At 43.1% G+C, this 27,012-nt stretch overlaps 2 protein-coding genes and 1 long non-coding RNA gene across 8 annotated transcripts in view; 2 read left to right on the top strand and 1 right to left on the bottom strand.

Moving 5' to 3' along the window:
* LOC115148449 (rabankyrin-5) overlaps positions 1-4,390 on the top strand; it is a 39,647-nt gene extending 35,257 nt beyond the window's left edge. The window contains exons 24-25 of the mRNA XM_029690347.1: positions 1,570-1,660; positions 2,204-4,390. Of these exons, the coding sequence (XP_029546207.1) occupies positions 1,570-1,660; positions 2,204-2,336 (224 nt within the window). The 3' untranslated portion in view covers positions 2,337-4,390. The remainder of the gene's footprint in view (positions 1-1,569; positions 1,661-2,203) is intronic.
* A 2,294-nt stretch (positions 4,391-6,684) lies between these two features.
* Positions 6,685-9,141, bottom strand: LOC115148448 (uncharacterized). The gene is made up of 2 exons (XR_003866676.1): positions 7,881-9,141; positions 6,685-7,494 (listed from the first exon to the last, which is right to left on the bottom strand). It is a non-coding gene; the product is annotated as an uncharacterized LOC115148448 (long non-coding RNA).
* Positions 9,142-9,428: 287 nt separating this feature from the next.
* Positions 9,429-27,012, top strand: part of zzef1 (zinc finger, ZZ-type with EF hand domain 1) — a 55,376-nt gene continuing 37,792 nt past the window's right edge. Inside the window, exons 1-19 of one of the 6 annotated variants that reach the window (XM_029690346.1) lie at positions 9,429-9,995; positions 10,858-11,002; positions 11,232-11,426; positions 11,635-11,818; positions 12,199-12,398; positions 13,020-13,230; positions 13,643-13,759; positions 14,429-14,607; positions 15,137-15,238; positions 15,355-15,446; positions 15,636-15,781; positions 16,033-16,138; positions 17,926-18,144; positions 24,639-24,709; positions 24,990-25,222; positions 25,411-25,544; positions 25,670-25,740; positions 25,876-25,990; positions 26,220-26,388. In XM_029690346.1, the coding sequence (XP_029546206.1) occupies positions 9,582-9,995; positions 10,858-11,002; positions 11,232-11,426; positions 11,635-11,818; positions 12,199-12,398; positions 13,020-13,230; positions 13,643-13,759; positions 14,429-14,607; positions 15,137-15,238; positions 15,355-15,446; positions 15,636-15,781; positions 16,033-16,138; positions 17,926-18,144; positions 24,639-24,709; positions 24,990-25,222; positions 25,411-25,544; positions 25,670-25,740; positions 25,876-25,990; positions 26,220-26,388 (3,103 nt within the window). In that variant the 5' untranslated portion in view covers positions 9,429-9,581. Of the gene's footprint in view, positions 9,996-10,857; positions 11,003-11,231; positions 11,427-11,634; positions 11,819-12,198; positions 12,399-13,019; positions 13,231-13,642; positions 13,760-14,428; positions 14,608-15,136; positions 15,239-15,354; positions 15,447-15,635; positions 15,782-16,032; positions 16,139-17,925; positions 18,181-24,617; positions 24,710-24,989; positions 25,223-25,410; positions 25,545-25,669; positions 25,741-25,875; positions 25,991-26,219; positions 26,389-27,012 lie in introns of all 6 variants that reach the window. The other 5 variants (XM_029690344.1, XM_029690345.1, XM_029690343.1 and 2 more) reach the window with 5 other exon arrangements.

The raw sequence follows: 27,012 nt of genomic DNA, 5'->3' as shown, positions 1-27,012 counted from the left end.
TTGAGATTCAAACCAAGGCTGAGTGAGTTAAATGTTAGTCGCCAACAAGCACCGTCTCCACTCCGTGCCTAATAGCACAGCCTCCAGAAGTACATATCAGTCATAGCCAACAACAAAAGTTGCCGCCATGTGGCAGAAGTGTGAAATGCGCGAGAAAGGTGGCGAAGCCTTCAACTTCTGCTGCCCCACAGACCTGGGCCCCTGTGGCAGCCTGTTGGTTCCTGCATCTTGCTCACAGCTGGCAGGGAACAAAGAGCTGGCCTTGGGGGAATGAGATCCTCTGCAACACAACAGTCTGCTAAAACTCAGGCTAGGGCCCTGAACCAGTTCAAACCTGTAGGGAAGCAGTTTTACACTGCAGCAGCATCAAGGATCCACCCCTCTAACCCTTGTAAGGAAGGTAAGGGTCGGCCAACCTAGGGCGCAGCCCTTGTGGCTGAGGAAGCTGGTGTGCAGGGTCTACGGCTTTCTACCCTACCCTCTTTCTCTTTGGGTTTAACGGTTGCTACTCCTTCCACTCCGAGTTTCACAGCAGTGGGGATGCAGAGCTGCTTTAAGAAAAAAAACGTATCTGTGCAGAAGCTCACTTTTATGACCGTGCTTATATGAGAGAATGGAGTAGATGCACTTTGTGTGTCCTCCCCCGAGTGCCTGCCTCCCTCAAGCTCTCCCCCCAGCGCCTTCTCAGGTTTTCAGCCAGTGGCAGAAGTCTGCATGTCAGCACTCCCTCCGGTCTCACCGACACATGGAGCAGTAAGGCAATCTCTTTCGCCATCCACTGTGGCTCTTTTCCCCCGTGCCTATGGCCTTTTGCCTCTGACTGCTATGGTGCGGACTGCCAGTCTAGCCAGTTTTGGTATGCACCGCTCCAGTTTTCCCGACAGAGGGCGCTGCTACTCTATACAACAAGGCATGGGGAAACCTAATCGTTCTCTTTTTGACTATATCCTGCCGGATCATGGAGACCATTTATATTTATTTATAATGGCATGGGTGATGGCCTTCGGAGGGGCCTTGAAGAGCGCACTCCTGCAGACGAATGTACCTCTTGGGCAATGTTTTTGTGCGGCATGTACTGGGCTTCCCTCACTTTGATGTTTTTCCCCGATGGGTTGTGTCCCTGCACCTTCTCGGTGCATACTCCTATAGTTTTGGGACCTGAGGGGTGCTGATGTTGGGACTACCCTGGCTTCGGAGAGGATGCTTTGCCAAACCGGAGTAGGCCATATCCCCACGTGCATTTGAAAGATAACTTAATTGCGTAACTCCGGTTCTTTGATAATGACTGAGCTGTATCCCGCATTCTCCTGTTTGCAAGAGCGTGAGAAAGAGAAGCATGCTTGAGGATAACCAGAGGGCGGGAAAGTGGCTCCTTTTATGGAAGTGAGGATCTCTTCTCATTCGGCGCTACCAGTCTGTCTACAACAGAGAAGCTTTTGATAGGTACTTCCAATAGAGTAGGCGGTCCTAGCAAACCCCACATGATACATCTCACTCATATTAACAGATAAACAGGGTTACGCAGATAACCAGGGTTACGCAGGTAACCTTACCTTTTGTGTGTTTTAGATATGTTGTCCAAAGAGCCCCCGTGGTGTGATGGCTCAAACTGTTATGAATGTGCTGCCAAGTTTGGAGTCACCACAAGAAAACATCACTGGTAAGAACAGGAAAAACTGTTTCCTAATAAAGACTGCTTCAGTCCTTTTAAAGGGGCAATCTGCAGTTGTGACTTTTAAAAAAAAATAATTACTTATAAATGAATTAATGGTATAGCCATTGATTCTTGAGTAATATAGCACTATTGATGCCTCCGTGAGCTTGGTTGAACTTCAGAAGCCAAAATATCAGCTTGTTTTACTCCAATGTTTTACATTGTAAACAATGTAAATATAAACAAATACTTTATAGCAGGGTTCCCCAACTGGCGACTCGCGGGTGATTGTATTATTTATTTTTTGGGGACATAAGACTATAAAAACACCAGCAAATCAGCTCCATGTGATTTAAATTTTTTTTGTTTTGTAAATCTCTTCCAAAGTATTCACACAAGGTTTTAAAACGTTTTTGTCAAATATTATATCTGAATTTGAGTCTGTCCTGTTGACCTTAATTACCTAACGCTCTGTCTCCCCCACTCTTTTCTTCTTACTCATCTCCTTCCCGCTCCCTGTCTCCCTCCTTCTCTCCTGTCTCCACCCAGCCGTCACTGCGGCCGCTTGCTCTGCCACAAGTGTTCCATAAAGGAAATCCCCATCATTAAGTTTGACCTGAACAAGCCTGTGAGGGTCTGTGACATCTGCTTCGACGTGCTGACTCTGGGTGGGGTGTCCTAACAGCACTGGACAGCATGCCCCTCCATCCATCTGACCCTCCCTCCCTTCATCTTCCCGTTATGGGGTGCCAGTCGTGCCTGGCTCACCACCGTGGCACTCTGGGCTGGGCAACACCAGGCAAGGTGGCTTCACGGCAGTAGCAGCCAGGTCTAACTTCCGGGAAAGTTATTGGACAGAGTTACGGACGGACCACAACCTCTGTACTTGTCATTCCAGTCTATACAAATATGTTAAAGTTCTAGCAGGACTTATGAAGTAGAATTTATAAAATGTGTTTTTTTGATCAAAGTAATCATGATGTGAAATTGGATAAAATGAAACGCTTGCTTGCTGGCTCAGTGACTCCAGGACTGGGCTAGTTGGGAGGGGAGATGTTATTCAGATTGTCTTACTAAGGATTGATCATGGTTTTGACCCCAGATATAATTTATCAAGTGTTTGAAGGAATCATGAGAATCAGTGATGAACATGTAATGGTATCAGATTGCAGGAGCGGTTAGACTCTGGTCTCTGTTGGGAGCTGAAGAAGGAACAGAGAGTATTTCTCCAGTAGCAGCCACTCACTGGCCCACTCATCAAATGAATCCATCACTGCACTGTGCTGCTGAGACAGAAAGCAAAACACCTGCGGCTCTCCAAGACCTGCCCTGCATCACAACCTGTCATTTCTCCCGACTTCCCTTCATGGATTTTAAAGAAAGGACTGCAATAAAAATTTCACCAGTGCCCACTGGTAGAAATGACAAATTATTGGGATGCAGGGCTGGGTTTACCCCCTCTGTTGTAGTGTTTACAGGTGTTCATCTCTGTTCTACTTCTGTCAATTTAAGATAATCACTTTGTTGTTTTGCCCTCCACTTTTTACTGTTGGCTGTGTGGCTGGTTCTAATAAGAACTAGAGACCGGTGTGTTGGATTTTATGGGAATAGAGTTGAGTTACTATGAAGCAGCTCATGTTTTTGTTGTTGGGACTACAGCTTTTTCACACACAAAATAATATATATTTTTTAATCAATGCTTCAACATTACATTTTTGATTCAATGATTAAAATGTTAATGAAACACTCAATTTTAACTCTGTCACTGGTTAAAGAAGTGAGCTCTCTGCTTGTAAAAATGGAAAGAGAGAAAAAAAAAGAAAGTAAGATTATATTCACATGATTTTCAATTTAACTGCATAAAACAACCTCATAAGCATTTATAGACCACACGGTCAAAAGATGTATAACTTAATCGATAAATGGGACGAGACACTCAACTACTAAGTGTAATCAATGTATTTTCCATGAGAACTGGAAAGGTTGAGAACCTTTACCATTAAGGTTTTGTTAGTCCCAAATGCAAAATAATCCTCGCTATGAAATTATACATTTTCATTGAAAGTAAAAAAATGCCTGTCTATGCATGTCATTTAATTTGTAGCGTATACATTTTTTATTATAATATCATAATTCATGAGGACTATGTTTGTCACCCAGATCACCGACATGTACATTCCATTTAATCCAGGCCTATAGTAAGGTCCTCTTGTTGGGGATTTGTTATATGTAACAATTGGTATTGCCTCAAATCAGGTGTTGTCTTGACCTACCTTTCTGGTTTCCCCGAACCAGATTAAGCGAAGTCCTTGACTAAAAAGCACTTTCAATGAAAATGTTAATGCCTTCAAGTCCAGAACTAGGTTTATTAATCTGTGTCAAGAAAACAAGCCATTTTTTTGTGCTTCTTGATTTCAAAACCTTACAGGTGCACTTTATCAAGATTACATGACATTTCTGATCATAAGGGGAAAGGATGTGAGAGGAGTTGGTGGTGGCCACTGGCCTGTCGGTGGTCCACTCTAGGTATTGTTAAATTGTACAGATAAATGTATAATATTTTTGACCACTACAACTGTTTTTTACTTAATGCAGTTAGCTTTTTTTGTAATTGTGAACTGAAATATTTGCCTCTGTTAATCTTTTATGCACATTGTTTATGTATGCTCAGATATCTAGCCTGTTTCTTCCTTGCGAAAGGAGGTCGAGTTTACATAAAGGTAATCAAAATAAGAACAGGATCTTGTTTTTTGCTCTGTACTTTAAATACAAACATGTCCAAGACTAGCTGCTTTTAGCAACGTGAGTGTATTTAGCATACACTAGCATTTCTCTCAATTGTATTGGGTTGCACAAAAACAGTAAGTGGGAAGCCAGAAGTTAAATACAATTCCATTTCAATTTACTATGCCGGTGGGCAGGATGATTGGGCATTATGATGGGGTTAATTTGAGAAAATATCTAAAGGATCGTATTATCAAAAGGACTTTCCAAACATGGGTCTCTTGTTGACCAACTTCCATTCTGCTTACGTCATGTCAGAATAAAAGTCATGTACATATGCCATGTGGACAATAAAGGAATACATTTTGGGGGACTTTTATTTTTGACATGAGGTTAGCAGAGAGGAAGTGGGTCTACAACAGACCCACGTTTGGCAAGTCTGTTAAAAAATTTTAATGTATTTTTTAATTTCACCTTTATTTAACCAGGTAGGCCAGTTGAGAACAAGTTCTCATTTACAACTGCGACCTGGCCAAGATAAAGCAAAGCAGTGCGACCAAAACAACACGGAGTTACACATGGGATAAACAAACGTACAGTCAATAACACAATAGAAAAATCTATGTACAGTGTGTGCAAATGTAGTAAGGTTAGGGAGGTAAGGCAATAAATAGGCCATAGTGGTGAAATAATTACAATTTAGCATTAACACTGGAGTGATAGATGTGCACATGATGATGTGCAAGTAGAGATACTGGGGTGCAAAAGAGCAAAAAAATAAATAACAGTATGGGGATGAGGTAGTTGGGTATGCTATTTACAGATGGGCTGTGTACAGGTACAGTGATCGGTAAGTCTGTTTAATAATACGATCCTCGAGCTATTGTCTCATTCACCCATCATAATGACCAACTTTCCTGCCCACCGGTACAGTAAGTTTTTAAATGGAATTGTATTTAGCTTCTAGCTTCCCGGGGACTGTTTTTGTGCAAACTATTACAATTGGGAGCAATGCTAGTGTATTTAAATACACCCGTGTTGCTAAAATCAGCTAATCCAAGACATGTTTTAGTACAACTTCATAACACATGTTCGCTCCTGTCCTTTGTCTTAACCACAAATGAATATCCTCTGACAATTACCAGTTAGTTGAAGTACAAACATGTTTTATAAAACATGTTTCTTTTTGTGTGTGGCGTATTGAATAAATATATACACATTACAATTTCAAATATTTTACTGAGTTACAGTTCATATGAGGAAATCAGTCAATTGAAATAAATTCATTAGGCTGTAATCTATGGATTTCACATGGCTGGGAATATAGATATGTGTCTGTTGTTCAGACCCCCCCCCCAAATAAAAATACAAGCATATCACTACACTAGTATTAACATATGCTAACCATGTGTATGTGACCAATGCATTTTTATTATCTGAATTGAAAAGAGGGGCATGGCTCAGAAATCCAGTCAGTATCTGGTGTGACCACCATTTGCCTCATGCAGTGCGACACATCTCCTTTGCATAGAGTTGATCAGGCTGTTGATTGTGGAATGTTGTGCCACTCTTCAATGTATCTGCGAAGTATATTGGCGGGAACTGGAACATGCTGTTTATCCAGAGCATCCCAAACATGTTCAATGGGTGACATGTCTGGTGAGTATGCAGGGCATGGAAAAACTTTGACATTTTCAGCTTCCAGGAATTGTGTACAGATCCTTGCGACATGGGGCCGTGCTTTATCATGCTGAAATATGAGGTGATGGCGTGACAAGGGTCCTCAGGATTTCGTCACAGTATCTATGTGCATTCAAATTGCTATCGACAAAATGCATTTGTGCTCGTCCGTTGCTAATGCCTGCCCATAACATAATCCCACGCCAACATGGGGCACTCTGTTCTCAACATTGACATCTGTAAACCGCTTTCCAACAAGATGCCAAACATGTGGTCTGCGGTTGTGAGGCTGGTTGGACATACTGCCAAATTCTCTAAAATGACTTTGGAGGCGGCTTATGCTAGAGAAATTAACATTAAATTGCTGCAGTCAGCATGCCAATTGCATGGTCCCTCAAAACTTGAGACATCTGTGGCATTGTGTCGTGACAAAACTGCACATTAATGGCCTTTTATTATCCCCAGCACAAGTTGCACCTGTGTAATGATCATGCTGTTTAATCAGCTTCTTGATATGCCACACCTGTCAGGTGGATGGATTATCTTGGCATTAGGTGGATGCGTTACCTTTGTGCATAGAACATTTCTGGAATATTTTATTTCATCTCATGAAACATGGGCCCAACACTTTACATGTGGCATTTTTATTTTGGTTCAGTGTGGTATTAAACATTTCCCTTCTATTCCTAATTATTGAGTGTACAGTATTTGGCCATTTGCACTTGCAATTAGTTGACATATTGCATATTAATTGAACTAAAATGTACATGCATAAAGAACAGAAACCATTCAACAGAGGTTATCTTCAAACTGACAATCAGATACCCAGTAATTCTAATTCAGAACTCTTGAAGTTTTAGATAACAGTATATAGGCCCTTGTAGATAGTCCTTGTGTGAGATGGCCAAGCCTTCACAGAGCCCATCTCTATGATGGCTGTGAATGCTTCTGTCCATACTAGTTGATAGGAGGCAACAATTAACGTTATTTAGGCTTGCGTTAGCGCCACCTAGTGTATGATATCCTTCAGCATGTTAGGGCCTGTACACATTGCCACCATCAACCTAAGGCTAGTAAATATAATGGCCGTGGTCGAGAACATCAAATCCATGGTATATTGTTGATTGTTACTGACTGATCTACAAATAATAAAAGAGTAGTTATGATTCAGGGTGAATTGTAGATCAATCAGTCGGTAGTCGCCTGCACTGCCGACTGCAATGTCAAACATGCACAAAGTTTCTCTGTGCATCATGATGTCAGTACCTCTTGGTGGAGCACCAGACCCGTCCTCTCCTGGCAGCACTCCACTCTGAGTTGCAGGCTGGGAGGTGTTACTCCTCAGCCTGGGCTTGGTCCTTGAGGGCTGCCTCCACCTGCAGTAGGGCCTCTGTGGGCTCTCCACCGTCACTGTAGAACTGCCCCCACCAGTCTGCCTGCAGCATATCACAGAGGGAGGACTTGAATCTCACAACTGTCAAAGGATTCTCTGCATATTATTGCCCTTTTGGGTTAACACATGGTTTTCCAAACTCGGTTCTCGGGTTGTATGCGAGGGCCTTTGAACCTTATTTTCACGTATGTAATGAACTAGCCTGGGTACCCATCTGTTCAATAAGTATCATTGCACTCCACTGCTTGCAAATGCATCACAATTCCATAAGGAGTTGGCAAGACTGCATTAACAGACTGGTACCCAGGCTAGTATTGAGTGCAATAATATCAACTGTGCTAGTATCAATGACAAAAGTTCCTTGGTCAAATGGACCATGCATGGGACCCTTGTATGAAGATACGATGGCCTACAGGCATTGATACCCACCCATAGGCTTGTAGTCCTTGTGATAGGTCAGCCAGTCTTACAGGGACACCACCTGAGTAGAGGTCAGACTGGACACATCATCAGTCAGACTGGTATCTGTAAAGTCCCCAGTGACAAAGGCCAGAGATGCAGCATAAAATGAATTCACAAGTCTGCCAAAATCTGTGTGTATCTTTTGAAGTGTATTTGTTATATAATCTTGTGCATGTTTTTATGTACATTTAATGCTTGTTCTCACTGCAGGCCTTAAAGCTCAAATATTTTTTTAAATCCGTTTTGGAATACTGACTGTCCGAAACAGCAAGAGACAAGTAACAAATTGGATTTGCATGTGTTCAGACAGCAGTCAGTTGTCATAGAAACAACGGGTGTGTGCTCAGTGGTGTAGACTGATTGCTGGTGGTGCTCAGGGTTCCTATCACGAAAAGTTATGTTGCAAGCTAAGGTGACAACAATGCCTGCCACGGATGCGTCCCAGTTGCTTTGAATGTTCAAAACTCAGTGTAAGAACACTTTTAAAGCCTTAAAGGATAAGATGATGCAACTTTCAAATGGAGTCATTTTTGGCTAGCCTATGCAGTCAACTATGTTAGCTAGCTCGGTAGAGAAAATCACCTCTAAAGAAATTATAACCACCGCTAGGTCCATAGTGCTTCATCCCTTTTTCTACATCGAACACCTGTCCTAGGATCAAATCAAAGTGTATTGGTCACATACACATGTTTTGCAGATGTTATTGCGGGTGTAGCGAAATGCTTGTGTTTCTAGCTCCAACAGTGCAGTAATATCTAACAAGTAAGATCTAACAATTAAACAACAATACACACACATTTCAAGGAAAGGGATATATACATATTTGGACGAGTAATGTCGGAGCGGCATAGACTAATATACAGTAGAATATAATATAGTATATACATATGAAATGAGTTGTGCAAAATATGTTAACATTATAGGATGGACAGGTAAAGGCCCCTGCTGTTCTCTCCGCTGTACAGAGATAACTCCTCTTTGGTTATGCGCTGCACAGGTGGTGCATCGTCAGTGATGTGGGCCCAGTCCTGGTGTAGTAATAGTAAAGATGTTCTCATTGTTCTATCGGTGGTATTAGTATTGCCACTAATACACAAATAAATGAAATGTTAAACCCTAGCATTATGCCGATGCCTTCGCACCTCAGCTATTCCTTGTCATGTGCCGTTACATTTTGTCAATTATTTAAACATGTTTAAAAAATAATCGCCGTTTCTGTATTTTTATTTCCGGGTATGCGTTTAATCCACAGCGCATGCTCACATCAGTGCAGATTTACAAACCATCTGCTTATATAGCTCCCTGGTTTGGCTTGGTGTCCGCACGTTCAGCAATGCACGGTATAATATGGAATATGAGAGTTTTGTACTGCAGCTATATCATGAATAGTTGTATATAAGAATAGGCCTACATCAAATAGTGTTTTGTATATGCATTTACGCTATTTCATGATCCGGGCCTAGAACGTACGCCTCCGCCCATTGGGTCCAAAGTTTCTGATGACGTAGCGAGCGAACTAGTAGGGCACGTACCGAACGTCAATGCGGTAGTGGAACGAAACGGAAGAACACAGGTTGGAAAGGGCTGTGGATTTTTCAATCCCGTTTACAAAACTGTCTCCAAGCGGACCTCTACGAATTTTAGGAAAGCCAGAGGCCGCTATACAACATGGGAAACGCAGAGAGCGGCTGCGGAGGTGGTAGTGGGGACGAGGAGGATGTCGAAGCCGAGAGCCCCGGGTTCGCGGAAGGCAGTCCGGCCTCTGCGGCCACGGGCGTCGGCGTTGCAAACAGTGGAGGCTCTGGTTCTGGAAGGAGTGGAAGGGGATCGAATAACCCTCCAGTGCCGGGCTGCGGACCACCTACCCCCGGGGTGCTTTTAGAGCAAGTCAAACTGAGGGAGGCGGCGGCCCGCATTAGCGACTCGGGGGTCGCCATTCCTGAGTCGGTCCTGGCCGGGAATGAGGGCGTCCTGGTGCGGTGGCTCGAGGACCGGTTGAGCCGGGGAGAGGAGTCTGTAAATGTGGAACAGTTTTGCGAGATGCTCGAGAGCCGAGACGCTCCGCGAGATGAGTGCGAGGAGGTACAGTATTTCCGCGATAACTACCATAATATAAAGCCCACAATATTTCTTATACCTCAATGTTATCATAGAAAGAGCGAGCGTCCACCATTATGTGATTCACAGCTGAGTGGCTGAAAGTGGTTTGTTTACATTGTAGGCCTGGTTACATGTCCTCTGACTAACCCATGCCAAGCAATAAGTGTGTCACGACACCTCGAGCCATAAAGGGACATTATGTGTTGTCAGACCCTTACGTTTATCAGTGACCATTGATATTTTGATGCCAAACCTTCCTCTTTTCTGCTCTATCTACAACAAACTGCATTGTTCTTTTTGTAGAACTTTTAGCTACGTTTTCTGTCACGAGTTAATATATGAATAGGACCTGCTCTGTAATGAATAGCTTTGCCTTTTATCTCTGTCAAGGTAGGACATTGTATGCCTGTGGCAGGGAAGGCATGCTTCAGAATGCAATGGAATCCTGACTCACAGTAACATCCGCAATCCATAGAAACAGTATACCGGTCTGGTTTGACAGAGAGAGAAAAAACATTATAGTGTAATCTCATAACAGATTATCAGCATAGGCAGATATCAAATAGCTCCATGTTTTGGTTCTAGGGTCAATGTCACTTTTATCCAGAGCTGACAGGTGTCAGGCCTTTCCTAGGAGGATTGTTGTAAAGGCCAGTGGGGTCAAGGCATTGGTAATGTGTCCACCTCAGGTCAGTGTGTCAAAAATATTAGCTTCTCTCCTAACCCCTTCACCCAGGTGACGTCCTAGTGTAGACTGAAGCAGAGGTGAAAAACCTACGTAGTTGAATGTCTATGTCCCTATGAATTTGAGTGTTTTTCTCATGATTCTCTATCCCTGCTCTAGGCCTTTGGTCAGTTTGACGCAGAGGGAGATGGAGTGGTGGACGTTGAGAACATGCTGATGGCTCTGAAGAACTCCAATGGGGCCAATCTACAGGGAGAGCTGAGTCACGTGATCAGACAACTCCAGGCATGCACCCTAACCCCAGGTAGGAACAGACCCAATGTGATACTGATGTATGTTATAGGTTAATGGGGAGTTTATATTGTGGTGGGTATTCTGTACATTGTGGAGAGTTGCGACAGGAAGATTGGGGGAAAGGATAGGGGCGGAGGGCATAGAGGAGAGACGGATAAGCAAAGATGTAGTAAAAGGGATTTCTGTGTTCACTAACAGCATGATAAATCTTATACGTTTATCTTCTCTCTTTATTTTAGGATTCGTTGACATATTCTCCAAGTCCAAAGACCGGTTGGGAGCGCATGCCTCAAAGATCCTGAAGTTCCTCCACAGGAACCGTATTCCTAGTAGTGCCATCCCTTTCCCTGTTCTAGAGGGATACAACAGCATTTGTACCATGAGGTCTACCGTGGTGCAGGACTTCCTAGAGTTCCTCCTTCAGAAGGAGAAAGGTAAAAGTATTATAAAATATCGATAGAATACACTCTTGGAACATGAATGTTGTTAAAGTAGCACAAGGAGATTGCCTTGTACTAACAATTACACACATGTTCAGATCCTGCATGTCATGTAATACTAGTTTACTCTTTATTCACAATGAAACAACACCTCAGTCTGTCTCATTGAGCCTCTCTGGTTCTCCTCTCTCCCTCCTCCCAGACTTAGACATCCAGTACAGGGCAGAGTTGAACCGGGACCCAGAGGTGGATAAAGTGAAGGTGGTCACACAGTGCTACAACTTCATAGAAGCTTCATCCAATGCTGCGGACATCCACAAGATGACCAACGGAGAGACTGTGACCTTCTGGCAGTCAGACGGCAGTGCACGCTCACACTGGATAAGGTGAGAGACAACAGCTAATAAGCATGGCTTTTTAATCAGGGTTAGATCCAAGCGTTCACAACCAGTTTGAAAGGGAGCTGTGGCTGCTTTCTAATGTACCTCTGTAGTTTAATTTCTTTTAAAATTTTAAGCAGTAAACAGTAAGTAGATATGTAACGTTTTCCTTTTTTGTTCGGCTCCTTTTTTTTAATCCAGCTTCTGTGCAATGTTTGATTTGCATGAGGAGTACACTATTATCTTTGAGTTCAAATGTTGTTTGATTTCCTTGTGTCCAGGCTAAAGTGTCATGTTTAGGGCAATGAGTTTGATCTGATCAAGTCACATTCTCAGGTTAAACTCAGGGCCCTACTTTTAATTTTACCTTATCGTCGTATTTTCAGGTTGAAGATGAAGCCGGACGTGGTGCTGCGTCGCCTGGCCATCGCAGTGGCGTCCAACGACCACAGCTACATGCCCCAGCTGGTGTCGGTGGCCGTGGGCAAGAACCGGCGCTCGCTGCAGGAGATCAAGGATGTCCGCATCCCCTCCAACGTCACAGGTTACGTGGCCCTGCTGGAGAACGCCAACATCACTCACCCCTGTGAGTCAGTCGCTGTCTGCCTGCCTACATTTCTTCTCAGCCTGTCTGTCTGCTTGTCTGTCTGGACCTAACTTTTCACCTCTGAGTCAGTCACTAGGGCCTTTCACTCCAGAAAAGAATGATGCAGATCGATGTGGGTGCAATCCACCCGGATCATGAGTCTAATGTGAAAGCTCCTACTGTATTACACACTACTCAATTCATCTAGTTCCTCCAGGTAGTCTTTTGGGGAGGCTAAAAGTCTGCTTCACTGGTTAAGCTTCTGTTTGAAATCGATTCTCCCTGGAATTTGAATACAGTATACATCAGGGGTCAGCAAACTTTTTGGCTCAAGGGCCACATCGGGATTTTGAAATTCATTGGGGAAAAATAGCAGTTATTTCAAAACGTATATCCATGATAATTTCTGCATACTTTCTATCTAGTTTTAGATGTGTTTATTTATTTTATTACTAAATTCATCAGGCCGTAGACCACCCCTGGTGACCAATTAGTGACAGAGTTTTTAGTTTAATATGTTTTTGTTCAGTGTGCCAACTAAAGACATGTACCCTCCGGGATTAGTAAAGTATTTCTGTCCTATCCTTCGCCATTCAAATCATTCCACTCTGTGGCCTCCAGACATCCAGATCAACATCAAGCGGTGCCTGAGTGATGGTTGTGACACGCGGATCCACGGGCTGAAGACCCTGGGCTACCAGATCACCAAGAGTAAAGAGGTGTCTGTGTCAGATGCCTCGGCTATCTGGTACCTGTCACTGCTCACATCACTGGTCACAGCCTCAATGGAGACCAACCCTGTCCTGGCACAGACTGTCCTACAGAGCACACAGTGAGTACCAACTAGAGACAGGGTTATGGAAGGGTGCTATGTCATGCTTATTTAGGGGTCTGGGCCCATAGCCACAAAGTGTCTCAGAGTAGGAGTGCTGATCTAGGATCAGGTCCCCCCACCTGTCCCTATATATTTTTAATCATTATGATCTAAAAGGTGAAACTCCTACTCTGAGAGGCTTTGTGGATACGGGCTCTGATGTTATGAATGGGTCTATTGCATGCACATCATTAGGGCCAGGAGTTTTTTTCTGACCACTTGACCTAACCAGGAACAACTCCTAGTTGTCATGATTATGAAGATGTTCTACAGTATTTCACTTTTGTCACCAGTAATTGAATGCTTTGACTTGACTTTTTGTTGTGGCACTGTGTCTAAGAGCTTGCTATCTTCTGTTCCCGCCTCGTAGAAAAGCCTTAAAGCACATGCCACCACTGTCCTTAACGCCGTCGTCCACTGAGTTCCCCAAGTTCTTCTCCATGAACATCCTTGAGGAGGTGGACGGGTTCCTGCTCAGAATAGCAGAGTAAGTCTATAGTAGTAATAACTATATAATGAGTATGACTGACAATAAAAACATTGAAATGAGAAGAGCAGAATAATGCATAGATCCTGTGATTACGCTGACCTCACTATGCTGATAATCTCAGAGCCCAGAGAGACTACTATGCTTACATGATTATGTTGACATTTTGTATTTTTTATTTGACTTATTATGGATCCCCATTAGCTGCTGCCAAGGCAGCAACTACTCTTCCTGGGGTCCAGCAACATCAAGGCAGTTATATACAATTACAAATATTACATGACATTACATTTCATAACACTTTTCACAACACGTTAAGTGTGTTCCCTCAGGCCTCTACCATCACATACTGTATCTACTATACAAAATCCATGTGTATGAGTGTGTCTGTACAGATATCAGCACATTGATTGAGTGGTGATATTCTCTGTATTACCTTGACTCTTTGTGAATACTCTCTCACTATCTATTTCTCGCATGTAGACATGCACACCCTCTCTCTCTTCTCTCTCCCTCACACACTATCTCACACCCGCTTACTCTCTTTCTCTCGCGCACTCTATCTTACGTATATCTCACACCCACTCACCATCTTTCTGTTTGTCTTGCACTCAATCACTCTCAACCTCACACCATTTTTTTCCTCTTTCTCTCTTCATCCCCCTGTAGTTGCTGTGTGACCCCTGATGCAGAACTGACCCTGTTGGCCTTTGCCCTGGCCCGGGGCAGTGTGGCTAAGATCCTCCAATCCCTGTCTGGTATCAGTGAGCACCTGGAGGCAGAGTACAGAGCCTCGTCCCTCATCTCCTCCATGGCCTCAGTCAGACTGCGCCTGCTCTACCGCAACGGTAAACTCAACCAACCCCACTTACAGTATCCTTGTCCCAGTCTTCAGCCAACCCCACTTACCTTATCTACTATGTCCCTTATGCAGGTGTTAAGTGGTCATTTTCAACCATACCATTAGGAGTGGAAGCAGTATGGCCGTAGTAGTTGAGACAATGGGCTGCTAACCAGACAATTCTGGCTATAGTGCTGTGATTATGCTTTAGAACAGTGTTTCCAATATGCTGGGCCAGGATCAAGCATGATTCTTTTTGAATCGCGTGTAGACGCTAGTTCCTGGATAGAAATGTATTTGTGGGACACAAGAAAACTTCAGGGTTGCAGAATTTGAGGATTCTGGATATTCTGGTTGGAGGATTCTGAATTTACCGTAGATTCCCTCCTGATTCCGGGAATCTTCCAACCAGGATTTCTAGAAAACCTGTGAATTTGGGGAATTTTGCAACCCTAGTTAGATTACAAATGGTTTGCGACCATCGCCTTTAGATATGGCTGTTCTGAAGTGATTGTGTGTCTTGTGCCCTACTCTAGGGAAGAACCTTCAGTTGCACCTGCAGGCCTGTGATGTGAAGGGCAAAGAGGAGAAGTCGGGACCAGAGAACATGCTGACTGAATCCGCCGCCACTGGAGACGGTATAGTTACTGCAGTCTCTCTCTCCTCTGTCTCTTTCTCTCTCTCGTTCACGCTCTCCAAGTATGTGCATGTTTGAGTTTGCATGCTTAATCAGTTGCTCTAATGTTCTGTACAGGGTTTCTTACAGAAAGTGGTAAGAAGAGAGCTAGCGTGATCCTGTCTACAGAAGACCAGAGCAACTTCCAGGTCACTCAGATGAAGATTAAAGTGAGTGTGTGTAGTGTTCAAATCTTGCAATAGTGCATTGGTGTTCACAGCAATGGGGTTCTCATGGAGTATTAAGCATTTTCTTTCAGTGTATTTGTGGTATAGTGTGTGTTAACACTCAAGCAAGGGTTTGCACTTTTGCTCCCTACCATTCGCTGTTTGCTTCAATCTACCTGTGTTTTTCAACAGGTCCGTAAAGGTGCCATTGGAGCAAAGTGTGGCCTGGTGTTTGCCTACAGTGAAGGAGACACCTTTGATGCAGAAAAACACTTCAAGAGGTTTAAGAAGTATGACTCCTGGAACTACAAGGACTACAAGGAGTTTGTGCAAGACAAGTAAGGACCTCCCCGGAGTGGTACCTGTTGAACCCTGATAAACTGCCTATTTATTTTCTTCTGGATTTAACTCGGTAGTAAGTCAGTAGTACAGTAGTCTCATGCACCAGACATCCTACCCATGTTCGTAAGGTCTGGTATAAAACGAGGCCTTGAACTACAGTCAGTATAGTGACCTGTTCCATATGAATGAATGTGACAGTTCCATATGACTGTCTGACCCCTGGTTTGTCATGTGACCTACCTTGCAGTCTGAGGATTCCACTGCAGGCGGAGGATGAGCCCATTGGCTGGTTTGAGCTGGAGGATGACTGGAACGATGTGGAGATCAAACTGCAGACGTGTCGCGTTGCAAAGGTACTCAACACTCTTTCGCGCACTCTATCTCTCATTTATTTCTAGTTTTACTATTACTCTCTGCCCTGTCCATATTATTGTTTCTCACTCCTCTCATTCAACCACTCCTCAATACTCTCTCTCTCTGACACTCAACACCCCTCACTCCCCTGCTCCTCCCTCTCCTCCCCATCTACCAATCAAATAAGAGTATCTATGTGCAGAAATCAGATATTACTATGTTTCCCAATATGTAATGTTAATTGTGTGAATCAATCAATTAACCTGTTGAGGACAGACGTTCCGCTAGCGGAACGCCTCGCTAAATATCCAATGGTAGAGCGTGGCGCGAAATACAAATACCTCAAATGCTATAACTTCAATTTCTCAAACATATGACTATTTTACACCATTTGAAAGACAAGACTCGTTAATCCAACCACATTGTCCGATTTCAAAAGGCTTTACAGCGAAAGCAAAACATTAGATTATGTCAGGAGAGTACCCAGCCAAATATAATCACACAGCCATTTTCAAAGCAAGCATATATGTCACAAAAACCCAAACCACAGCTAAATGCAGCACTAACCTTTGATGATCTTCATCAGATGACACTCCTAGGACATTGTTATACAATACATGCATGTTTTGTTCAATCAAGTTCATATTTATATCAAAAACCAGCTTTTTACATTAGCATGTGATGTTCAGAACTAGCATACCCACTGAAAATTTACGGTGAATTTACTAAATTACTCACGATAAACGTTGACAAAATACATAACAATTCTTTTAAGAATTATAGATACAGAACTCCTTTATGCAAACGCTATGTCAGATTTTAAAATTGCTTTTCGGCGAAAGCACATTTTGCAATATTCTGAGTACATAGCTCAGCCATCACAGGCTAGCTATTCAGACACCCGCCAACGTCGGGGCAACCTAAACTCAGAATTACTATTAGAAAAATTGGATTACCTTTGCTGTTCTTCGTCAGAATGCACTCCCAGGACTTCTACTTCAACAACAAATGTTGTTTTGGTTCCAAATAATCCATAGTTATGTCCAAATACCTCCGTTTTGGTCGTGCATTCAGGTCACTATCCAAAGGGTAACGCGCGAACGCATTTCGTGACCAAAAAATTCAAAATATTCCATTACCGTACTTGAAGCATGTCAAACGCTGTTTAAAATCAATTTTTATGCTATTTTTCTCGTAAAATAGCGATAATATTCCAACTGGACAACGTTGTATTCATTCAAAGAGGGGAAGAAAAAAATGTCGGTCTCGTGAACGTGCATCTCCAGTCTCTCTGTCCCCAGGCAGACCACTTACAAACTCTGCTCCTGTTATCTGCCCAGAGACAGGAGACACGTCATTCCACTTTCTGAAGGCTTTAGAGAGCCAATGGAAGCCTTAGAAAGTGTCACGTAACAGCACAGATGCTGTAATTTCGATAGAGATGCAACAGAAGGACTACAAATTGTCAGACAGGCCACTTCCTGCATGGAATCTTCTCAGGTTTTTGCCTGCCATATGAGTTCTGTTATACTCACAGACACCATTCAAACAGTTTTAGAAACTTTAGAGTGTTTTCTACCCAAATCTACTAATTATATGCATATTCTAGTTTCTGGGCAAGAGTAGTAACCAGATTAAATCGGTACGTTTTTTTATCCAGCTGTGAAAATACTGCCCCCTATCCACAACAGGTTTTAACAGTGTAAGAATAGTCCCACCATTCACATTTATATAACACTCACACTGATAACTGTGAAGTGACTCTCTTTCCCCCCCCCCTCCCCAGTTCCTGATGGTGAAGTTCCTGTGTGCGCGGCAGGACAGTGCAGAGCGTCTGGGGGTCCAGTCCCTGTCCTTCAGTGGGTACCTGTGTCCCGGGGCCGAGAGGCTGGATGATCTGGACGACCTGAGCCCACAGGGAGATGGCTCAGAGGGGGACATGGTCACTGGACTCACCCTGCTCAAGAAGACCCTCTTCTTCATCCAGCAGCTCACACGAGACATGGTACCCACTGTCAGTAGTTCCCTCAGTCATTACACTGTAAGATTAGATTTATTTTATTATTAAAGTGTTATGCTTAGGGATTTTACGTTGACTGTATTACCACCACACCGGCAGTCACAAGTTATGACTGCAGAAAAATTACATTTCACCCTTGATTCACGATAACTAGTCTTCTCCAAAACTGTGATGCCACTGATAGTCATTAGTAGCCTACCAAACTTGCTAACAGCTAGCGCTCTATTGTCCCTCTAATCATTCTGACATCAATGCAAAAATCAATCGATAATCTAATCAAACACTTCATGAGAGCCCTGGCATTCAGAGTGTGATTGCAATAGGTTCACCTTTTGCACAGCGAGAAACAGCTCCTTGTAGCTGGTTGAATCATGGAATGAAATAAGTGTTCCTATAAGCTCATGTTGCACAACATTTCTATTAGAGGTCGACCGATTATGATTTTTCAACGCCGATGCCGATTATTGGAGGGTCCAAAAAAACGATGCCGATTTAATATAAAAAAAAGTTGTATTTATTTATTTGTAATAATGATCATTACAACAATACTGAATCAACACTTATTTTAACTTAATATAATACATCAATAAAATCAATTTAGCCTCAAATAACTAATGAACCATGTTCAATTTGGTTTAAATAATGCAAAAACAAAGTGTTGGAGAAGAAAGTAAAAGTGCAATATGTGCCATGTAAAAAAGCTAACGTTTAAGTTCCTTGCTCTATTGTATTTCATATACCTTTGACTATTGGATGTTCTTATAGGCACTTTAGTTTTGCCAGTGTAACAGTATAGCTTCCGTCCCTCTCCTCGCTCATACCTGGGCTTGAACCAGGAACACATTGACAAAAGCCACCCTCGAAGCAGCGTGACCCATGTAGAGCAAGGGGAAACAACTACTCCAAGTCTCAGAGCGAGTGACGTTTGAAACGCTATTAGCACGCACCCGGCTAACTAGCTAGCCATTTCACATCGGTTACACCAGCCTCATCTTGGGAGTTGACAGGCTTGAAGTCATAAACAGCGCAATGCATTGCGAAGGGCTGCTGGAAAAACGCACGAAAGTGCTATTTGGAATGAATGCTTACGAGCCTGCTGCTGCCTACCACCGCTCAGTCAGACTGCTCTATCAAATCATAGACTTAATTATAACATAATAACACACAGAAACACGAGCCTTAGGTCATTAATATGGTCGAATCCGGAAACTATCATCTCGAAAACAAAACGTTATTCCTGTTACATTGCACAACCTTCAGTGTTATGTCATAATTACGTAAAATTCTGGCAAATTAGTTTGCAACGAGCCAGGCGGCCCAAACTGTTGCATGTACCCTGACTGCGTGCAATGAACGCAAAATGACACAATTTCACCTGGTTAATATTGTCTGCTAACCTGGATTTCTTTTAGCTAAATATGCAGGTTTAAAAATATATACTTCTGTGTATTGATTTTAAGAAAGGCGTTGATGTTAGATCATCCCCGTTTGGCGAAGTCGGCTGTCTTTGTTAGGAAGAAATAGTCTTCACAGTTCGCAACGAGCCAGGCGGCCCAAACTGCTGCATATACCCTGACTCTGTTTGCAAGAGAAGTGACACATTTTCCCTCGTTAAAAGAAATTCATGTTAGCAGGCAATATTAACTAAATATGCAGGTTTAAAAATATATACTTGTGTATTGATTTTAAGAAGGCATTGATGTTTATGGTTGGAGCAACGTGTACCTAAGCGATTATATGCAACGCAGGACAGGCTAGATAAACTAGTAATATCATAAACCATGTGTAGTTAACTAGTGATTATGATTGATTGTTTTTTATAAGATAAGTTTAATGCTAGCTAGCAACTTACCTTGGTTTCTTACTGCATTCGCGTAACCTCGTGGAGTGCAATGTAAAGCAGGTGGTTAGAGCGTTGGACTAGTTAACCGTAAGGTTGCAAGATTGAATCCCCGAGCTGACAAGGTAAAAATCTGTCGCTCTGCCCCTGAACAAGGCAGTTAACCCACCGTTCCTAGGCCGTCGTTGAAAATAAAATGTGTTCTTAACTGACTTGCCTAGTTAAATAAAGGTATAAAAAAAAATACCGATTTCCGATTGTTATGAAAACGTGAAATCGGCCCTAATTTAATCGGCCATTCCGATTAATCGGTCGACCTCTAAATTCTATAGGCTATTCAATTGTGTAAGATTACAGAGTTTTGATGGGATCCTCCTCTTTTTAATAGATGCCATCAGTTTTCTATAGGCTTGCTATATTTATATATACACTGCTCAAAAAAATAAAGGGACACTTAAACAACACAATGTAACTCCAAGTCAATCACACTTCTGTGAAATCAAACTGTCCACTTAGGAAGCAACACTGATTGACAATACATTTCACATGCTGTTGTGCAAATGGAATAGACAACAGGTGGAAATTATAGGCAATAAGCAAGACACCCCCAATAAAGGAGTGGTTCTGCAGGTGGAGACCACAGACCACTTCTCAGTTCCTATGCTTCCTGGCTGATGTTTTGGTCACTTTTAAATGCTGGCGGTGCTTTCACTCTAGTGGTAGCATGAGACGGAGTCTACAACCCACACAAGTGGCTCAGGTAGTGCAGCTCATCCAGGATGGCACATCAATGCGAGCTGTGGCAAGAAGGTTTGCTGTGTCTGTCAGCGTAGTGTCCAGAGCATGGAGGCGCTACCAGGAGACAGGCCAGTACATCAGGAGACGTGGAGGAGGCCGTAGGAGGGCAACAACCCAGCAGCAGGACCGCTACCTCCGCATTTGTGCAAGGAGGAGCAGGAGGAGCACTGCCAGAGCCCTGCAAAATGACCTCCAGCAGGCCACAAATGTGCATGTGTCTGTTTCTGACCGTTTGAGCAGACTCCATGAGGGTGGTATGAGGGCCCGACGTCCACAGGTGGGGGTTGTGCTTACAGCCCAACACCGTGCAGGATGTTTGGCATTTGCCAGAGAACACCAAGATTGGCAAATTCACCACTGGCGCCCTGTGCTCTTCACAGATGAAAGCAGGTTCACACTGAGCGCGTGACAGACGTGACAGAGTCTGGAGACGCCGTGGAGAACGTTCTGCTGCCTGCAACATCCTCCAGCATGACCGGTTTGGCGGTGGGTCAGTCATGGTGTGGGGTGGCATTTCTTTGGGGGGCCGCACAGCCCTCCATGTGCTCGCCAGAGGTAGCCTGACTGCCATTAGGTACCGAGATGAGATCCTCAGACCCCTTGTGAGACCATATGCTGGTGCGGTTGGCCCTGGGTTCCTCCTAATGCAAGACAATGCTAGACCTCATGTGGCTGGAGTGTGTCAGCAGTTCCTGCAAGAGGAAGGCATTGATGCTATGGACTGGCCCGCCCGTTCCCCAGACCTGAATCCTATTGAGCACATCTGGGACATCATGTCTCGCTCCATCCACCAATGCCACGTTGCACCACAGACTGTCCAGGAGTTGGCGGATGCTTTAGTCCCGGTCTGGGAGGAGATCGCTCAGGAGACCATCCGCCACCTCATCAGGAGCATGCCCAGGCGTTGTAGGGAGGTCATACAGGCACGTGGAGGCCACAAACACTACTGAGCCTCATTTTGACTTGTTTTAAGGACATTACATCAAAGTTGGATCAGCCTGTAGTGTGGTTTTCCACTTTAATTTTGAGTGTGACTCCAAATCCAGACCTCCATGGGTTGATAAATTGGATTTCCATTGATTATTTTTGTGTGATTTTGTTGTCAGCACATTCAACTATGTAAAGAAAAAAGTATTTAATAAGATTATTTCTTTCATTCAGATCTAGGATGTGTTGTTTAAGTGTTCCCTTTATTTTTTTGAGCATTGTATTTAACTTCAGAGTAGCCTACCTGGCTGGCATGAAAATTAACTGCAGAAAAAGCATCCGCCATTCAAGTGCATACGGATTACATGTCTTTTAAAAAAATTGTATCTGCTCTTTCCATGACAAACTGACCAGGTGAATGGGCAATACAAAATATTTAAGTGGCTGTGAACGGGGTAGGGTAGTAGGTGCCAGGCGAACTGGTTTGAGTGTGTCAAGGACTGCAGTGCTCCTGGGTTTTTCACACTCAACAGTTTCCTGTGTGTATCAACAATGGGCCACCACCAAAAGGACATCCAGCCAACTTGACACAACTGTGGGGAGCATTAGTCAACATGGGCCAGCATCCCTGTGCAACACTTTCAACACCTTGTAGAGTCCATGCCCTGACGAATTGAGGCTGCTCTGAGAGCAAAAGGGGTTCAACTCAATATTAGGAAGGTGTTCCTGATGTTCTGTACACTCAGTGTACAGTGGCAAGAAAAAGTATGTGAACCCTTTGGAATTACCTGGATTTCTGCATAAATTGGTCATAAAATGTGATCTGATCTTCGGTTAAGTCACAACAATAGACAGACAGTCTGCTTAAACTAATACACACACGCATTGATATGTTTTCATGTCTTTATTGAGCACATTGTGTAAATATTCACAGTGCAGGGTGGAAAAAGTATGTGAACCCTTAGAATTAATAATTGGTTGACCCTCCTTTGGCAGCAATAACCTCAACCAAATGTTTTCTGTAGTTGCGGATCAGACATGCACAACGGCTTCTTATTTAGTGTTTCACGTATAGTAGACTCGTCAGAGATTTTACCATGTTCCAGAGATTTCTGTCAGTCTTTAGCTGACACTCTAGGATTGTTCTTAACCATTGAGCATTCTGCACTGTGCTCTTGCAGTCATCTTTTCAGGACAGCCACTCTTACGGAGAGTAGCAACAGTGCTGAACTTAATCCGTTTATAGACAATTTGTCTTACGGTGGACTGATGAACATCAAGGCTTTTAGAAATACTTTTGTAACCCTTTCCAGCTTTATGAAAGTCAACAATTTTTAGTCTTAGGTCTTCTGAGATCTCGTTTGTTCGAGGAATGGTTCACATCAGGCAATATTTCTTGTGAATAGCGTTTTGAGTGTTTTTATAGGGCAGGGCAGCTCTAACCAACATCACCTGTCTCATTGATTGGACTCCAGGTTAGCTGACTCCTGACTCCAATTAACTTTTGGAGAAGTCATTAGCCGAGGGGTTCACATACTTCAATGTGAATGTTTAAATTATGTATTCAATATAGACAAGAACAATACAATACTTTGTGTGTTATTCGTTTAAGCACACTGTTTGTCAATTGTTGTGACTTAGATCAGATCAAATTTTATGACCACTTTATGCAGAAGTCTAGGTAATTCCAAAGGGTTCACATACTTTTTCTTGCCACTGTATATTATTTAGTATATGTAAAGACCAGATTAAATTGAGAATAGTCTGATGGGTGAGAGTATAATCAAGTGCTTGTCAAATTGTGAATGAGAGACTGATGAAGTGTGTGCAGCCTGCTCAAGAAACAGAGCAGAGCGATTGCCTTTCATGCAACTTTTTTCAAATCATTATTAGTCGCATCATGCAGGCTTAGAATGTATTAAAAATCAAAACATATAGCCTAAGCTTTGTATTACAACTAATGTTATATAAATAAGTCAATTTGGCATGCAGGAGTACCTGTTTCTTTGTTAACCGCTCAACACAGAATAGCCACAATTGTTTGGAGAAAATATCCTTTCTCTTTTATTCAGCTATGTTCAATTGTATTGTTTTTACTATAAAATAATATAAAATAATACCACTGGAATTATAAGCAAATCTTGCCTGCTAAATCAACTACTATAGCCCACCGCCATATGACATAGCCAGATCAGGGCCTAACATAAGGATGACTCGGAATAGGCTATTCTGTTCTTTTCAAATAGGCTACTTTTTTTCCCATGTCATAATGTTTATTTAGACCCGCCTAAAATAAATATTGGATTTATTGTGATGGTGTAGGCTATATTAAATTGATTTATTATACTTTTTTAAATGTTCTAAAGGTCAGCATCAGTGGCTTGTAGGCTATGCGTGGAAGCCCGGAGATGCTAAATGTGTTTGTTAATTGTTGCCGGAAAATGACAGTGAGACCTGCAGTTAATTGCATGACAATCACTGGCTGTGACAATGTCATGACCGCAACAGTCATAGTCATGCGTCTTTATTGGTGCCCAGCCTAAATGGGCTTATAAGATACTATTTGCTGTAGCAAAATAAAATAATCATTTATATTTTCCCACTTATACACTATGTATGTCAGTGTGGTCTGTACATGTTGATTGTCTTTTAAATCCAAGCTCAAGATGGGAGACAAATGAATAAGGCCAATTAAGTGAACTAAACTGAACTTAATTTAGGTCTGTCCGTTCTCAATACAGCTGTTGTATTCGTTTTTAGCTCTCAGATTTTAAGTGGGGTAGTCGAATAACATTGCTTTGACAATGATGTTATTTGATGATCATGTTGATTGTCTATGCATCAAATGGCTAGATAAAGACGTGATCTATCTCCTCTGTATCTAACTCTGTAGGATGTGTCCCTGTTCAAGCAGAAGTTTCTACTGGATTTCAGTGGCCTCAACCTCCTCCTGTTCTGGAGCTTCTACAACAAGCTCCGGGAGATGTGAGTACAGAGAGACATTATACACTAGATGTGAGTCATGATTACCTATTCTGTCCATGGCTCTTTCTGTATAGATAAAGTGAACGTTTTGTGTTGGTTTAATTATGGCGTGGTCAGTGAATAGGTCACTGTTGCCTTTGACCCCCTCATTGTGGTTCGGGATGAAGACATCTAATCACACGGTCACACATGGGACTGCTGTGTTTGTGGTCCGTGATATCGGAGTATGGTCGGCGTATGACATCTGTCTAACCAACCTTCTGTCGCTCTGTCTTCCCAGTGAGGGAGAGGAGGTGATGAAGAGCAGAGTGCTGGTGCTCCAGCTGCTCCAGAACTGTTTCGCCGTGCTGCCCAGCCCCAGCCCCCTGGAATTCAGGGGCCTAGAGGAGAGCAGGGGGACCGAGGATGGAGCAGTAACCTCAGCATCAGCCACAGCATCCCCGTCCACATCCACCAGTAGCGAGCCAGACTCTGCCAGGGCAGTGTGGGAGCTCTACACCCACCTCTGTCAAAGTAAAGGCCTTGTACATCTATTAGACACACAGTGGTACTGGTGTATCAGTAGTTTGTTACTTTTCGTAAAATGCAATGTGCTCTTGGAAGCCAAGGTAAAATATAGAAAATTATATAAAAGCTACTGGAGACTGGTATAAAGAGTATTGGAAGTGGAGAAGGTTTAAAGTTGTTGTTGTGTTGAGCAGTAGTCGATGGTCCAGAGGCTGAGGGGACAGTGGACAAAGCCCTGAGGAAGGAGGCAGTGAAAGCCGTTCTGAGCGGAGCAGCCATCTTCTTCCCAGACAAACAAAGCAGAAGAGACAAACTCTTCCACATGATGGTGAGTGACTGGGAAATAGCTCCATCTGCTGCTGACAGACCATTGGCATTGGGGGAACTTTGTGCTGTTTCTGTTGAAGTTGCTGTTAACAGCTATACACGATATTCTCTTTTTAATTGTTTCAGAAAAACATCACAGAGGAGGATCAGCCAGAGTCTGTGAAGTTGACGTTTGAATCGCTTTGTAATTACTTCAGGTAATAATTTGTACACACACACACACACACACACACACACACACACACACACACACACACACACACACACACACACAGACACACACACACAATTGGTGAATTAGAGCTCAGTTGTCTTCCCTTCCTCTGCTACAGTGACCAGGATCCCAGTGGCCTTCTCCTGCTCCCTCCTAAAGGAGCTCCTTCAGACTTTGACATCAGCCCCATCCTCAGTGTCATGGAGACCCTGCTACTGGTGGCCACTCGGGAAGTGAGTCGTCATTCCCACCCCACTTCCTTTTTTCTTTCATCTCGTACAGTTATACACAAACTGAGATGACTTTACTTACTTAACCATAATCCCTTTTAGCCCCTAGTGGAGCAAATGGCCTCAACAGTGCACCTGTTTTGGGCAGTTTCCTTGACCTCGTTCCAAACTGTAATGACAAAATGTTGTGTTAATGTAGGTAATCTCTTCTGTATGTCTCTCTCTCTGTCAGTGTGAGGTGATGATGGTGGATGTGAGTGGCGGGGCCAGCAGGAAGGTGCTACTGTCTCTATTCTGGGCTCTGCAGGGCAGCCTGCTCTCCTGGTGTTACCTGCAACTCAAAGGAGGGACTGCTGCAGCCCCCACCGCTGCAGACCTGGCCAGAGATATCCTCCTCAAATGTAAGTGTCTCACCAATATGTCTGACTTTCAATATCCCTTTGTACAGGCTCTCCTAGTTAGTTGAAGAGGAATAAATAAACAGCATGTCATTGATTTGTTGTTACATAGGACAATGCTGTCAATGGATGCTAGAGTGGGTCATTGAATTAAAGGTCTGATGAACTTTCTTTAACCAAATCAACGTAAATAGCTTTTTACAGTAGGGTCCAAACACCTTTTTTTTGGCAATTTAACTTGGTTTGGGGAAACTTATCCTACCTGCAATAGACTTCCTCATTGCTTGTTCTGCAGTATGGGAGCCACGGATAAACATGAACAAAGGCTCCAAAAGCACCCAAATGCTCCCACGTGGAAATGCAACGCTGAAGTCCACCAAAACGGAATATAACTTTGCGGATAATTTCATGTGTGCAGCATCTAAAGACCTGCTAAGAGCTTTGCCGTTTCTAAAAATAAAAAATAAAAACGTTTGGGGGTATTTTTGGATGTTTATCCGTAGTTCCCATACTGCAGAACAAGCAATGAGGAAGTCTATTGCGGAAAGGTAAAGTTTCTCAAAACCAAGTCAATTCCTCCAAAAAGTGTCTCTAACATGCCATTTTCTTAAACAATAGGGATTTTGG

The sequence above is a fragment of the Salmo trutta genome, chromosome 15 (assembly GCF_901001165.1).
Source record: "Salmo trutta chromosome 15, fSalTru1.1, whole genome shotgun sequence".
Lineage (NCBI taxonomy): Eukaryota > Metazoa > Chordata > Actinopteri > Salmoniformes > Salmonidae > Salmo > Salmo trutta.
Note: the sequence above shows the minus strand (reverse complement) of the source record. Positions and strands in the feature narration are given on the sequence as shown.